This window comes from Nelumbo lutea, chromosome 1 (genome assembly GCF_056320005.1).
Source record: "Nelumbo lutea isolate HS-2025 chromosome 1, American lotus-T2T, whole genome shotgun sequence".
Taxonomy (NCBI): Eukaryota; Viridiplantae; Streptophyta; class Magnoliopsida; order Proteales; family Nelumbonaceae; genus Nelumbo; species Nelumbo lutea.
The window spans coordinates 188,208,173-188,221,666 of record NC_142684.1 but is presented as its reverse complement, the minus strand read 5'-3'; the positions used below and the strand labels follow the sequence as shown (position 1 = coordinate 188,221,666).

Genomic DNA, 13,494 nt, shown 5'->3' with positions numbered 1-13,494 from the left:
ATTGCTAATTAACCAAAGGGAAACTTTTGGGGTTTAATATCAATAAAAGTTTAATATATTTAAAAAATTTTTAAAAATAGGTTAACTTTTTTAAAATAATATCAATAAAGGGCAAAAACATTGTTCATCTTCTTCTTGCCATTTGTTCATCAGAGCCGTCGCCCGCCACCGTCGTCCGTTGCCGCCCGTCGCCACCTCTGGCAATTGCCAGAGGCAGAGTTGGCGGCAGCGATGCTGGTGGTCATTCTTCTACCCGCCACCACCGCCACCTCTGTCTCCACCCATCTCCGGCAATGTTGGCAAAGGCGGAGGTGGCGGCATTGGACAGAGAAACCACAAGCGCTGCCGCCACCACCTTTGCCTCCGGCCACCTCCAACAACGTTGCCGGTGCCAGAGGCAGAGGTGGGCAGATGGCAGTTCTAGTGAACAAATGGCAAGAAGAAGAAGATGAACAGTGTTTTGCCCTTTATTGATATTATTTTTAAAAAGTTAACCTATTTTTGAATTTTTTTTAAATATGTTACTTTTATTGATAATAAACCCCAAAAGTTGCCCTTATAAATTATATGGTAGAAACCTGATGAATCGATTTTTAGTGATGTATCGATTTTTTGGCTAAGTACCTCGTCATTTGGTCTGCTTCCAAGTGGTCGATGACTCAGGCCAAAGTGGAGAACTTTGGCTGCCGAGCTAAGTCGAGCTGGGCAGGCTAGGTGGCGAGCTGACTATAATGCCGAGCTACCTGTGAGGTGACGGGCTGATCAGGTGTCGAGCTACCTGTGAGGTGCCGAGCTGCCTATGAGGTGTCGGGTTGATCAGGTGCCAAGCTGGATTGATGAGCTTCGTTGCTCTTTAGAGACCTGCAAGGAACCAAATGTCAGAGGACCCAAGATGGCTAACCCGGCGAGGTCGCTCCGATGCTTAAGTCAATACTCTCATAGTAGATTGCGAGCACCATATCCGAGATTTCTGAGAAGTCGTCTAAGTGATCTGAGATTCCCTGTGATAACCGCCATGCACGTTGACCACCCTCTGGATCGGTCAGCACATTGGTCAACTTCCAAGGATCGTGGGAGTGTTTGGATATGCATGCTGAATTCGTCGGTGAGCACGTCTTGCAAGTCTCCAGGTCGCCAAGTCGGTGCCTGTGCCAAGCCGCCAGGCCGCCAAGTCGGTGCCTGTGTCAGGCAACCAGGTCGTGTTTGTGCCAGGCTGCCAGCTTGCATCAAGGATAGGCCGCCAGGTCATGCCAATGCCAGGCAGCCAGCTCGTGCCAAGGCCAGGTCGCACCAGGGCTAGGCCGCCAGGTCTGTGCCAAGTCGCGCCTGTGCCAGGCCACGCCTGTGATAGGTCATGCTTGTGCCAGGCCACCAGGTAGGACACCATCAACTTGGCTAAGGCAAGTTGTTGCCAAAGTGGTTTTCGGGTGTAACCTAGTTGTTCTAAGGTGCCATGTGTCACAATATCATTGGAGGGCCAAATCCGCCTTCATCATTTGCCCCCACTCGACGAAGGGAGTAAATTTCTCCTTTTGGCCCGGAATGAATAATTCGACTAGCTCGTAAGCGTCGACTCAATTCCTTAGGCACTAGGAGCGACTCGTAGTTCGCTCCTTGATTTTTCCCATGCCAAAGAGGTGACTGGGTCTTATGTGGTGAGGAGGTCTTCGCTAGTTCGGTATTTTGGCCCTTAGACTCTGGGAGCGACTCGTAATCCACTCTCCTTGATCTTGCCCATGCCGAAGATACGACTGGGTCTTATGTGGTGCCGAAGTCTTTGTCAATTCGGCACCTTAGCCCTTAGGCTCTGGGAGCAACTCGTAGTCCACTCTCCTTGATCTTTGATTTTGCCCATGCTGAAGAGGCGACTGGGTGTTTTGTGGTGCCGAAGTCTTTGCCAGTTTGGCACCTTAGCCCTTAGGCTCTAGGAGTGACTCGTAGTCCACTCTCCTTGATCTTTGATTTTGCCCATGCCGAAAAGGAAATTGGGTCTTTTGTGGAGCCGAAGTCTTTTATCAGCTCGCCAATTCACGCCTGGGCCAGGTCGCCAGGTCGGCGCCTGGGCCAGGCCACCAGGTCATGCCTGAGCTAGGCTACTAGGTTGGTGCCTATGCCAGGCCTCTAGGTCGGTGCCTTAGAGCTATGACTATGCTGCATCAGCCTCGTTAGTGACGTCAATTACCCACTCCTACAAGAAGCTACTAGGAGCTCAACCTACGGGGGCAGCACTACTAACTTTAGGTCACCAGCTCGCACGGGAGGCAGGGGTGTCCATTTAATCTATTGGCCGCCTACTCCCGCGGAAGCCGCAAAGAGCTCATCTTTGTAGAGGGTACCTCGTGAAGAGGACTGATGAGGCTTTATCTGAGTTGAAATAAAGTTGATAGAGTTGCTTAGTCTGTTGGCCATCAACTTCCTGTATAGCCTTTGAGCTCATAAAAAATGGAAACTAGAAAGTGAGAGTTTTTAGTTTGTAAAAGGTGAGAACTTAGTTTTTTGGAAGAAGAGGACTTGGCCTTTCAGAGAATGAGAAATTAGCTTTTTGTAGCGTTTCCCACAGACGGCGCCAATTGATGAATCGATTTTTAGTGATGTATCGATTTTTTGGCTAAGTATATCGTCTGGTCTGCTTCCAAGTGGCCGATGACTCAGGCCGAAGTGGAGAACTTTGGTTGCCGAGCTGAGTCGAGCTGGGCGGGGCCGGGCTGACCAGGTGTCGAGCTACTTGTGAGGTGCCGAGCTGCCTGTGAGGTGCCAAGCTACCTGTGAGGTGCCGAAGTGGATTGATGAGCTTCGTTGCTCTTTAGAGACCTACAAGGAACCAGATGTCAGAGGACCCAGGGTGGCTAACCCGGTGAGGTCGCTCCGATGCTTAAGTCAGTACTCTCATAGTAGACTGCGAGCTAAATATCACAAAGTATGAGAGCTAGAATTTGCTTACTTGCCCCCCATGTCATTGGGGTTGGTGCCCTTATATAGGCATTGTTCGGCTGGGCTTCACACACCATATTCGAGATTTCTGAGAAGTCGTCTAAGTGGTCCGAGATTCCTTGAGATAACTGCCATGCACATTGACCACCCTCCGAATCGTTTGGCATGTGGGTCAACTTCCAAGGATCGTGGGAGTGTTTGGATATGCATGTCGAATTTATCGACGAGCACGTCTTGCAAGTCGCCAGATCGACGCATGTGCCAAGTCACCAGGTCGACACCTGTGCCAGGCTGCCAAGTCGCACCTGGGCCAGGCCGCCATGCCGCGCCTATGCCAGGCTACCAGGGCCAGGCCGCCAAGTGAGACACCATCAACTTAGCTAAGGAAAATTGCTAAAGTGATTCCGAGTGTCACCTATTTGTTCCGAGGTGCCATATATCAAAATGCCAAATCCGCACTCATCAAAACCCTTTCAACAATTCATGAATGTTTTGATTACATGGGAAATGACCTTGAATCCTAATATAAGTGCAGATGTCAACATGAGCAACTCCGTCCTCCAAATACACATTTCCGCCATTAATAAAATTCACGGTAGTTATCTCTCCAAGGGAGTAAATTTTGGGGTTTAAAAGAAAAATGATGGATGTTAAAATCACCTCATTCAATATTTAAAAAAAAAAAAGAAAAGAAAAAAAAGGCGGAAGTACATATTTGCAGAATAGAGTGTTGAAACCATCCCTACCAATAATCATTGATCAAATGGAGGATTCCATTCTTTATATTTCCAATTCATTAATGGAAGCAAAATCTCCGGATAGCCAACCACTCTATATTTCTACCCCACAAGTAGTAGCATCATACCGAGCAAAAGTTTACAAATGGGTTGGATTTGACATGAGAGTCCAACCCAAAACTAAATCAAGGATCAGCTAACCCTGACCCGAATAGGGTCGGGTCAAGTTGGGTTTATTGGTTCTCCACCCACTAACAGAGTCTCAAGTCAAAACTCGACTGTCAGAAGACTGGGGACACGAATGTATAATCACTTCATGAACCTTTTTAAAAGAAAATGGGATAAGTAATTGTATTCCCCCTCAGAAATCTGAAATTACAGCTACCTCCTAATCTATTAATAGCCCCCCTATAAATCTCATCCTACCCATGGATATAACATCAATCCATGGTCAAGATTCAGTTCAACCCTGAAAATCTTAGCTCCACCCCGAGGGTAGATTGAACGGTTAAAACCCCTAAAATTTTCTTCCACCTCAATAAACAAAACTTTGAGCCACATCCCAATAATAAATAATGATACTAATTAACCATATTTATCTTTTTCTGTTTATATTTTATTGAATATGAATTATGAACAAAAAAACAAATGGTTACAGGTTATCAATCACTCTCAGTGCTCTACCAGTCCACATGCTTCCTAATCCATTTCAACTGTTTAATTGAGCAAAATTGGAATACAGTCATTTCTGGTGGAATGGTATTCTCCCATTTGATGGAATGGTCATTTCCTTCCCCTTCTTTGGGAATGAGAGTTCATTCTAGCCAATTCTAATTCTGATTCTGATTTAAGTCTGAACCAAACAGCTGAAGGAAATAGATTTGGCCCTCCAATGACATTATGACACATGGCACCTCATGACAACTAGGTGCAGCCCGGTACTTCACAGGCAGTTCACCACCAAGCAGCTCAGCGCCTCACAGGCAGCTCACCACCAAGCAGCCCGGCACTTCACAGGTAGATCGCCACCAAGCAGCTCGGCAGCTCACCACCAAGTAGCTCGGCAACTCGCCACCAAGCAGCCTAGCACTTCACATGCAGCTCGCCACAATGCAAGCCTGGCACCTTACGGGCATCTAGCTTCCCAGTCAGACTGACCGCCATGTGGTAATTCCAAGGATCTCACCATCGTACCCCGCGTCTTACGGGATCGTACCTTGTAATAGCTATATTAGCTCATCCACTCCCCAATTCAAGAGGAAATGGGCAACCTTACCGCTTGGTGACGTTATCCCCACCTAACACGGAAACAGATCCCATCACAATGGAGATCTAGGAACTACTCCACCAAACCAGTGAGGGCTCCAGTATATAAAGGCCTTACCCCCCAGAGGCGAGAGGGAGAGAGGGGAAAAAAGGGGATGCATAATCTCTGCTCTCTAGCTCTCTCACAATCCAATATCATTTTCAGCTCACAATTAAGTGCTAACTTAAGCATTGAAACGACCCCGCCGGGTAAACAACCTCGAGTTCTCTGGTTCATCTCTTGCAGGTCACCAGGTTCGTCGTCTACTAGGAGCCAGGTCACCTCCATCTAGGAGCAGTCGGATTGCGCTACATCATTTGGCACTCGGCATCCAAGTCCTCATCCAGCAAAAGTTCACTTCGGCCTCTGAGTCTTCGACCACTTGAAACTAAACCAAATGATGAAGTACTTAACACAAAAAATTGATACATCACTAAAAAGTGAAAACATCAGATTCCAATCCTGATTGCGACTGTATACTAAACAGATCATACATGCTTATAGCCTGTTTGGGAAAGATTATGCAATGGTTGAACTGCATTAACTGAGCTGCCTCCAAGAAGTTACTTATCATAACTTCACTGCATAGTCAATTTTTGGATTCATGTAAGCTTATCAGTTGGGCTTCACGACTTTTTGGGTTTCGTGGATTAGTACAACTCCATAAGCAGCTCAAAACCCTCCCAAACGGGCACTTAAATTAGACCACACGATTGTCATTCTAAGTTCTAACAGTAACAGGCCAATCAATGAAACCACTTTGGTTCAACGGCCAAAATTTGTCCCACAGTTACGGTTTTTGATCTACGGCCCATCACTAGTGGCCCACCGCAGAGCCGGTAGATTCATAGAGATGCATCTTATGGTTATAGACCAATTTTTGGTTTCACTGCAAGATGCTACAGTGAAGGCGTACTAAGTTGCCACGTGTCTAAGATAGGAAATCGGAACCCATCATTCATTAGGCCCCACTCTAAATTAAACTTATCTGATTTATTTTGAACAGGTGGCTGCAGAGTGGGGAGATATATTCAATTATTTATTATTTAATGTGTGGGACCAGATCTTCTATAAATGGATTCAGCTCAGACTCGGAGGTGGGTCTTCAGTCTTCTGTGTGTGCTATTTCATTCTCATTCAATCACCGGAATCATGTCTTCTGATCGGACGGCTACAAATTCGTGTTCACCGTTAACGGTGGTGAGATGAGAGTATCTGGAGAAAAAGAAAAGGCAGAGGAGAGGAGAAAGAGTACTCTGTTGGGAGGGAATCAGTTTCAAACGGTCCTTCTCAGCTACGTTAAGCAGTTGAAGTTCAATTGTTCAAAGAGGTGTGAGGAAAGAAAGGGGGGACCGTTTGCTTTTCTTTTGCAACGGTTAGCTTGAATTTCAAATCTTCCAGTTCTCTCAGCTTTTGGTCTACCTACAATTCTATTACAGCTTGCTTTATATTCAAAATCTTCTCTTGCTAATTCTGTAAGTTGTTTGGATTGTTGACACTCCAAAAAAGGAGCTTATCAGAGCTTTCTTTTCTCTTTATAAGAGAATATCTGTCTCGGATTTCAGAGTATGAACTTCATTTTTGAGTTTTAATCTTCTTCCCGGTTCAAATTTTTTGCTTTCTCTTTTTTAAGCTTCAAGCTTCTCGCTTTGTGTTCAGTGTTCTTACCCCTTTTTCTTATCAGCAACTGCTTGCCAATTTAAGTATCAATGGCGGTTTTTCGGTAATGTCTTGAAAACTGAGCCTGCTGAGGTATTGCAGTATATGATAGTCTGAGGATTGGATCAAAATCAAACTCTGAAGTTCGAGATGGATAGCTTCTCGAACGCCGGTGATCTTTATGACCCGGGTTATCATCCCTCTCCTTCCTCGGGGGATCAGTTAGATACATCAACCACAGAAGCCACCGGGTACTCTACTTTGAGCGGTGATTCATTTGGATACTGTAGGACCAATTCTGGAACTTCAGCTTTCTCAGAACCCACCGATGACAACAGTTGTTCTGACGAGCATTCTACTTTGGGCTGGCCAATTGCCAAATCTGTCGCCAGTCATGACGTTGGCATCACGAGTTTGGTAGAGACGAAGCAACCCATCAAAGTTGTCGACAAGAAATCCGATGCTCATGAGGCTTCAGACTCTGGTGAGCTGGGTTTAACTTATCTGCATTCATTTTGTGAAAAAATCCTTACTCATGAACTCTGAAAACAGTTTTTTTTTTTTTTTTTTTTAACTAGTGGGAATTGAATTTGCTTCCAGAAATCGAAATGATGAAGGAAAGGTTTTCTAAGCTCTTGTTGGGAGAGGACATGTCCGGGAGTGGGAAAGGCGTCTGCACAGCAGTTGCAATCTCGAATGCCATAACAAACCTCTACGGTATGTTCAGTACAAACTCGGCAAAAAAAGACACAGACAGATGTCTGTTCCCTTAATTTGTGATACATATAGATATGCTCCTCCCATCAAAATTCTCTCTCATTGTTCCCCTTCTTTGTCTCTGTCCTGCAGCTACTGTTTTTGGTCAGAACTTGAGACTAGAACCTCTACTCCCAGAGAAGAAGTCTATGTGGAGGAGAGAGATGGACTGTCTTTTAACTGTGTGCAATTACATAGTTGAATTCATCCCTTCTTGCCAAATCTATCAAGATGACAAGTCTATTGAGGTGAGAATAATCCATAGACCAACAATCTGTGGTGTCATGGTGTGTGTGCTTCCAGTGCTGGTTCCTCTTCTTTCATTTTATAATCATTTTAATTCTATTCATTGTGGTCCTTCAGCTGATGACAAGTAGACCCAGATCAGATATTTCCATGAACCTTCCTGCACTGCAGAAACTGGACACTATGCTACTGGTAAGAAACAGACAACAGACCATGGCCACCATGGGCCCAACCTCTCTCTCTCTCTCTCTCTGGGTTCATAGACATTTGCTTACACAGAAGCCTTGATTATTTCCTTGTGAAGGACATATTAGAGAGCTTCAAGGAGTCAGAGTTCTGGTACGTAGATGAGGGGAACCTGCCCTTAAACACAAACCCCACAGGGTCATTCCGGAGGGTTATTCAGCGGAAGGAAGAGAAATGGTGGTTGCCGGTACCATGTGTTCCCCCAGGCGGCCTCTCCGAGAAGTCAAGAAAACAGTTGCAGCATAAACGTGGCTGTGCAAATCAAATACACAAAGCAGCAATAGCTATCAACAGCAGTATTCTTGCTGAGATGGAAATCCCGGAGACATACATTTCAGCTCTTCCAAAGGTGAAAAGAAACCTGCTTGATCATCCAGTGCTTCAGCAAGAATTACTCTTTATTTCAGCTCTTGGCTTGACTTAACTTTATTTCCTGCTTGTTCCCAGAGCGGAAGAACCAGCTTGGGAGATGCAATTTATCGTTACATGTATTCCACAGTTAACTTCTGCCCCGACCATCTTCTTGATTGCCTCAATATAACATCCGAGCATGAAGCCCTTGAGACTGCAGACAGAATTGAGGCCTCAATGCACACCTGGCGACGCAAAGCAGGCACCAATCACTCAAAATCCTCATGGGAAATGGTCAAGGATTTGATGGTTGATACCGAGAAGAACAACTTACTTGCTGCAAGAGCTGAGACTCTGTTGTTATGCTTGAAACAGAGGTACCCAGAATTGCCACAGACAACATTGGATACATGCAAGATCCAGTACAACAGGGTAAGTCTGCGTATGCAGTTTATATGTTGTCGTTACTCATAATCACATATCATGTCGACTGTAGAAAGTCTAATGGGGATGGATCATTGCTTGCAGGATGTGGGACAAGCCATCCTAGAAAGCTATTCAAGAGTGTTGGAAGGATTGGCTTTCAACATTGCTGCTTGGGTCGAGGATGTCCTCTATGTAGACAAATCCATGAAACGTCAGAGTTAGTACAAACAACAGAGTAGTTCAGCTTGAAAGCTGAAGTCCAATTCTTCACTGCGATTTCAAGAGAAAAGCTCCCAAAATATGAACTTGGTTGTAATAGTTCCAATACTCAAAATACATATATATATATGTATGTACTAGGTTGCTGTAGTACTAATGGTTGTCAGATCGACAACAACTTATCCATCCCCATGGAGAAGCTACTCAGGCTTTAAATTGTATATGGAGTTTCTGCAAGACCATCTGTGTTCTTCACAGAAGATTCAGTAGACATGGTAGTAACAGTCAGAACAAAAGTGGGGAGCTATTACCTTTTAAAAGCGTACTGGTGTTCAATTCAAATCATGCTCGAGATTTGGGTCTGAGACATTCCGGCTTGGTCTCCTTCAAAGTTCAAAGCATTGAAGATTAAATTGCATATCAAGTACTTATTAACAATGACAAAACCAGCCACGAACACTTTTTTATTAATTAATCAATTAATTAAACGAAAATCCAGATAGAAACACTTACATCTGTGTATGGAGACATTAATTTCTTAGCGCCCCATGCTCTGTTTTGCTTTCCATCATCCCTCTCCACCAACCTAGAATAAAAAGAAAATTGGAAAGATATAACAAAAATGAAGAAAATTGCATACAGAGAAAGCGAATAAAGTATAAAAACAGAAGAATACAAAAAATACAAAAACTTTGGATGAACATTTTCGTAACTTTATCTTTTATAGTCCTTTTAACAGGGGACCCAAGTGCTGGAATCTAAAAGTATCACTGCCCCCAAAATTACAGGTTTCTTTCTGTAATTTTTTCCTTGATTTATTTATTTTTTGTTGTAATTCTCTCTCTTAATCCTTTTTTTTCTTGAGAGAGATATCTTAATCCTCATCTTCTAAAGTATATTGCATTGACATGTTAAAATGGCATATATCTGTACAGATATATAATTGGGTACACTCGGCATTTCCTACTCACTTTTCCTACCCATTCCCTACCCGCCATGAATTGGAGCCACACATCTCTATTATGAATTAAGACATGTGTGGCTGCAATTCAGGGCGGGTAGGGAATGGGCAGGAAAAGTGAGTAGAAAATCTGGGCTCAGTTGGGTCGGGTCTCAATCAATTAGGAATGAACAAACCCGATTCCGATCGTAGGTTACGTTAGTTTTCGCCTTTTCGTTGTAAATGTGAACCGATGTAAAATCTATCATGGATTTGCATTTGTATGTGTTTGTTTTCAGTAAAAATACGGATAGGTATAAAATTTCATACGTATTTGTTTTTATTGTAAGGTCTAAATTGATATAAATTTTTTCATTGATTGACTTTTCCGTTGATAATCCATGCACATTTACATCAATTATCACTTCAAAAAAGCTCCAATGGTCCACTAGAATATTAAACCCATCAATTGAGCTTTACATCTATAAATTTTCCACCGATGAACGCAACCATATTAACAGGAAAAAAAAAAAAAAAACTGACCCAATTTTAACTTGGACGCAAACAAGTTTGTCAAGTCAGCTCAATCCATTAACCCCCTTGACAGCTCTTTTAATTGCGATAAGCTTAAACCTTCCTTCTCACAGAATTTCCATCGAAACACAAACAGAACTATATAATGATAAGAATGCCCTCCTCATTAGATGAAAATTTATATGCACTTAGTAATTTAAAATATACCCTTGTGTACTAAAAGAGATCCTAGTCACCTTATATTGTCAGATATCAGACTGAATGGTAGGACTGCCGAAATCAAGAAAGTGGTAGCTAAAAGCTTAAAAGTTAAAACCACATTAAAATATTCATACACCTTCAAATGAATATCGGTGTGTATCGATATAACTGATACTTTTTTGTTTTTATTTACTTTTGTAAATTATATAAGTATTAAAGGGTCCTACCAAGTCTTTTAAAATTTTGAAGTTTTTAAATAAATTCTTTTATTATCCAAGCATAGTATATTGATGTATCCTTAGCCAAAACAAACTTTCATTTATCGGATTGTTTGAAACATGAAATTTGAGTTGGCCAAAACGTGTCAAGTTTGCATGTTTTAGCACTTCAATATTTATTGTTGCAAGTTTTTGGTTCTATGTGGTCCGAATTTGGCAATATTGTGCTAAACAAAGTGACGATATATATAAATAATAAAAATAAAATCTAAATTTTCACCTTGATCTCAATGGCATTTGAATTTGTAGAGCAGAACACCTTTGGATTTACAAAACGAAAAAAAAAAACAAAATGAAACTTGGAAAAATAATGACTGAATTCACTAAATTCATGACTTCATGATCATGTCACATTGTCACAGGCATGTCATGAAACTTGTAAGTGGTTCATAGTTTTTTTTTAAGCCACATTTTTCATAGTATCAATACACTATTGTTTTTTGTGGGGTACTACACTATTGTTTTTTATAGGGTAATACACTTTTTTTTTGTTTTGCACGCTGATGTTTCGGGGTTAAAGATGCCAGGAGAGGCAGTTGAGTTTGAACACCACAATGGTGCGGAAGGGGTGTATCGGAATTCTGAACCTTTTTTTTTCGTATTTAAGGCATCATAGTTGAACCCTATTTTAGTTTATGTTCAGAGCAAGATTCTTTTATACATAAACCAATCATTTTCAAAAAATAAAAATAAAACCTTAAAACAAGTGTATGGGTAACCCACTGATACAATATTTATCCGCCCTAAATCCCGAATTGTATAGGCCGTACCGAAATTTTGAACCTTGTATGTTATGATATTTTCAATCTTAATTATAATACGCAAAACATATTTCATAAAAGCAACACTTTCAGAAATTATAGAAAACGTTATAGTAATAATAATAATAATAATATCAACAACAACAATAATATTGCTTGTATTCCCGTTGTTGCTTCTTGGATCTTTTATCATATTCTAACCGAAACTTTTTAACCACCTTCAAATCAACAATATCGGGCCACATACAAAGTGTTGCTGGAGATTCAGTGCAAATGGCCATCATCATCCATAGCCCGTTAACAAAAAATCTAGTGCAATATCTACCGTGCCTCAGAGCCTTTGCATAGAGAAAACAACGTGTCTGTCTCTGGGGGGGGGGGGGGGGGGTGGGGGTTGAAAGGGAAAGAGGGCAGTGACTTGAAAATCGATGAGCTCAAAACTACAAATCGTTCTTTGAGATATTTTCTGATCTCAATTCCTCATGAATTGGTTGGGGGGGGGGGGGGGAATAGAACAATATTTCTATATATACAACAGCCTCCGAACGGCACCTGCAAGGGCTCCTCGTGGAGGGGAATTATCAATCAAGGGGGTTAGTGTTTCCCGACGAGGTCTGGGGACCAGAAGGCTGGAATATCAAAAAGACCCATGACCCCTCCTCCCAGCAGCTCCTCCTTGACATCAAAGCAAGGACCTGAAGAGCATAGCACCAGCAGTCTCAAATCTCAATGCAGAGGTGTGTTAAGCCATTCATCACCTGCAAAAGAACTGCCAAATTCTGGACAAATAATAACAGTTACGTAGTCAGCTGTCATCATCCACGGCCCCAATATAAGTAAGGTCGGTTCTTCTCACTCTAACTGCCCCTCTTAGCCAGCTGCAAGCCTTAAGATTTGAATGATCAGCAGTGGCACCCAGACTGCAGTTATTTGAAGAGGGTCCCGAGCTTGTTCCATCTTCCAAGAGTGTCCATGGGTCAATTTCCATGTCTTGATCCTGACTCGGCAATGGCTTGGACTTCCCAGGTATGCTTGCAGGTGCTCGTGCAGAAGGAACTTGGTTCTTCTGGGGCAGATTTGAAGTTCCATGTTGGAACATAGGAACTGAGAAGCTAGATTGCAGCAGGGCGAGAGCTGCAGTTGAGACTGCAGGCATCTGACAAGAAATGGAGAATGATGAGCATGGAGGGAGTGTTGGCATCGCAGCTTGGAGGCGCCATCTTATGGACTCGGGCAGTTGCATGCGATCCAGCTCATTCTGCACAAGAAAGAAAAACAAGAAACCACTTCTTTGAAAAGCTTTCTAAACTAGGAATTTATTCATGTAAATAGGGAACTAAATGATTAAATCATTATTACTAAACAAATGGATATGGATCATATTGTACCTGCAAACTTTCTACTGCCTCCCGATCAAAAACAGATATATCCCTAGGAGATTTGACGGTTGATTTGGAGACAGACTTGGGCTTCAGCCAACTTGGCTTGCAACTGCTCAACAACCCATGCAGCATAGCCAGTAACCAATCAAATAGACTGTCACCGCAGAGGTCCAATGATATGACTGCTGACGGTTCAATTGGTGATTCCACCTCCCTTTTGGATGGAGAACTTCTTTGTGTGGGATAGGATAAATCTGCATCCTCGTGCACTACCCGGCTTCCAAGTAGACGTAGTATGGCAGATGAAAGCAACAGACGCATGTTCCTGCCAGATGAATCCCTGGAAATTCCAGTAAGCAGTTCGCAAAATTTCAATTATCCCATCCCGTACTACGAAAAATTAATAACCTTGTTAGGAAAAATCTTGCAGAAGAGCTACGGGCCCATAAAATCGGTCTAGGCCCCCATAAGTTGCAATGTGTTACACATTCCAAGGGCTGGACCCCCTCATGAATGGACCT

General features: G+C 42.8%; 2 protein-coding genes and 1 long non-coding RNA gene across 10 annotated transcripts in view; 1 reads left to right on the top strand and 2 right to left on the bottom strand.

Moving 5' to 3' along the window:
• The first annotated feature begins 6,071 nt into the window (after positions 1-6,071).
• On the top strand, positions 6,072-9,197 carry LOC148879923 (rop guanine nucleotide exchange factor 3-like). 2 transcript variants are annotated; one of them, XM_088961680.1, is made up of 8 exons: positions 6,072-6,540; positions 6,659-7,117; positions 7,234-7,350; positions 7,483-7,637; positions 7,753-7,827; positions 7,940-8,230; positions 8,329-8,664; positions 8,761-9,197. In XM_088961680.1, exons 2-8 carry the CDS (start codon positions 6,784-6,786, stop codon positions 8,878-8,880), a joined length of 1,428 nt encoding a protein of 475 aa, XP_088817806.1. In that variant the 5' UTR covers positions 6,072-6,540; positions 6,659-6,783; the 3' UTR covers positions 8,881-9,197. The 2 variants fall into 2 exon arrangements, with proteins under 2 accessions (XP_088817806.1, XP_088817807.1); XM_088961681.1 differs by having other exon boundaries at positions 6,318-6,540; positions 6,736-7,117.
• Positions 7,708-9,785, bottom strand: LOC148879922 (uncharacterized). Of its 2 annotated transcripts, XR_016104391.1 has the most exons (5): positions 9,591-9,785; positions 9,391-9,463; positions 9,189-9,261; positions 8,567-8,846; positions 7,708-8,477 (listed from the first exon to the last, which is right to left on the bottom strand). It is a non-coding gene; the product is annotated as an uncharacterized LOC148879922 (long non-coding RNA). The 2 variants fall into 2 exon arrangements; XR_016104390.1 differs by lacking the exon at positions 9,591-9,785 and having other exon boundaries at positions 9,391-9,530.
• Positions 9,786-11,854: 2,069 nt separating this feature from the next.
• LOC148879920 (mediator of RNA polymerase II transcription subunit 12-like) overlaps positions 11,855-13,494 on the bottom strand; it is a 28,983-nt gene continuing 27,343 nt past the window's right edge. For 5 of the 6 annotated variants that reach the window (XM_088961674.1, XM_088961673.1, XM_088961675.1 and 2 more), the window contains 2 exons: positions 12,980-13,313; positions 11,855-12,849 (listed from right to left, as the gene is read on the bottom strand). In XM_088961674.1, coding sequence (XP_088817800.1) covers positions 12,397-12,849; positions 12,980-13,313 — 787 coding nt within the window. In that variant the 3' untranslated portion in view covers positions 11,855-12,396. The remainder of the gene's footprint in view (positions 12,850-12,979; positions 13,314-13,494) is intronic. The other variant, XM_088961677.1, reaches the window with a different exon arrangement.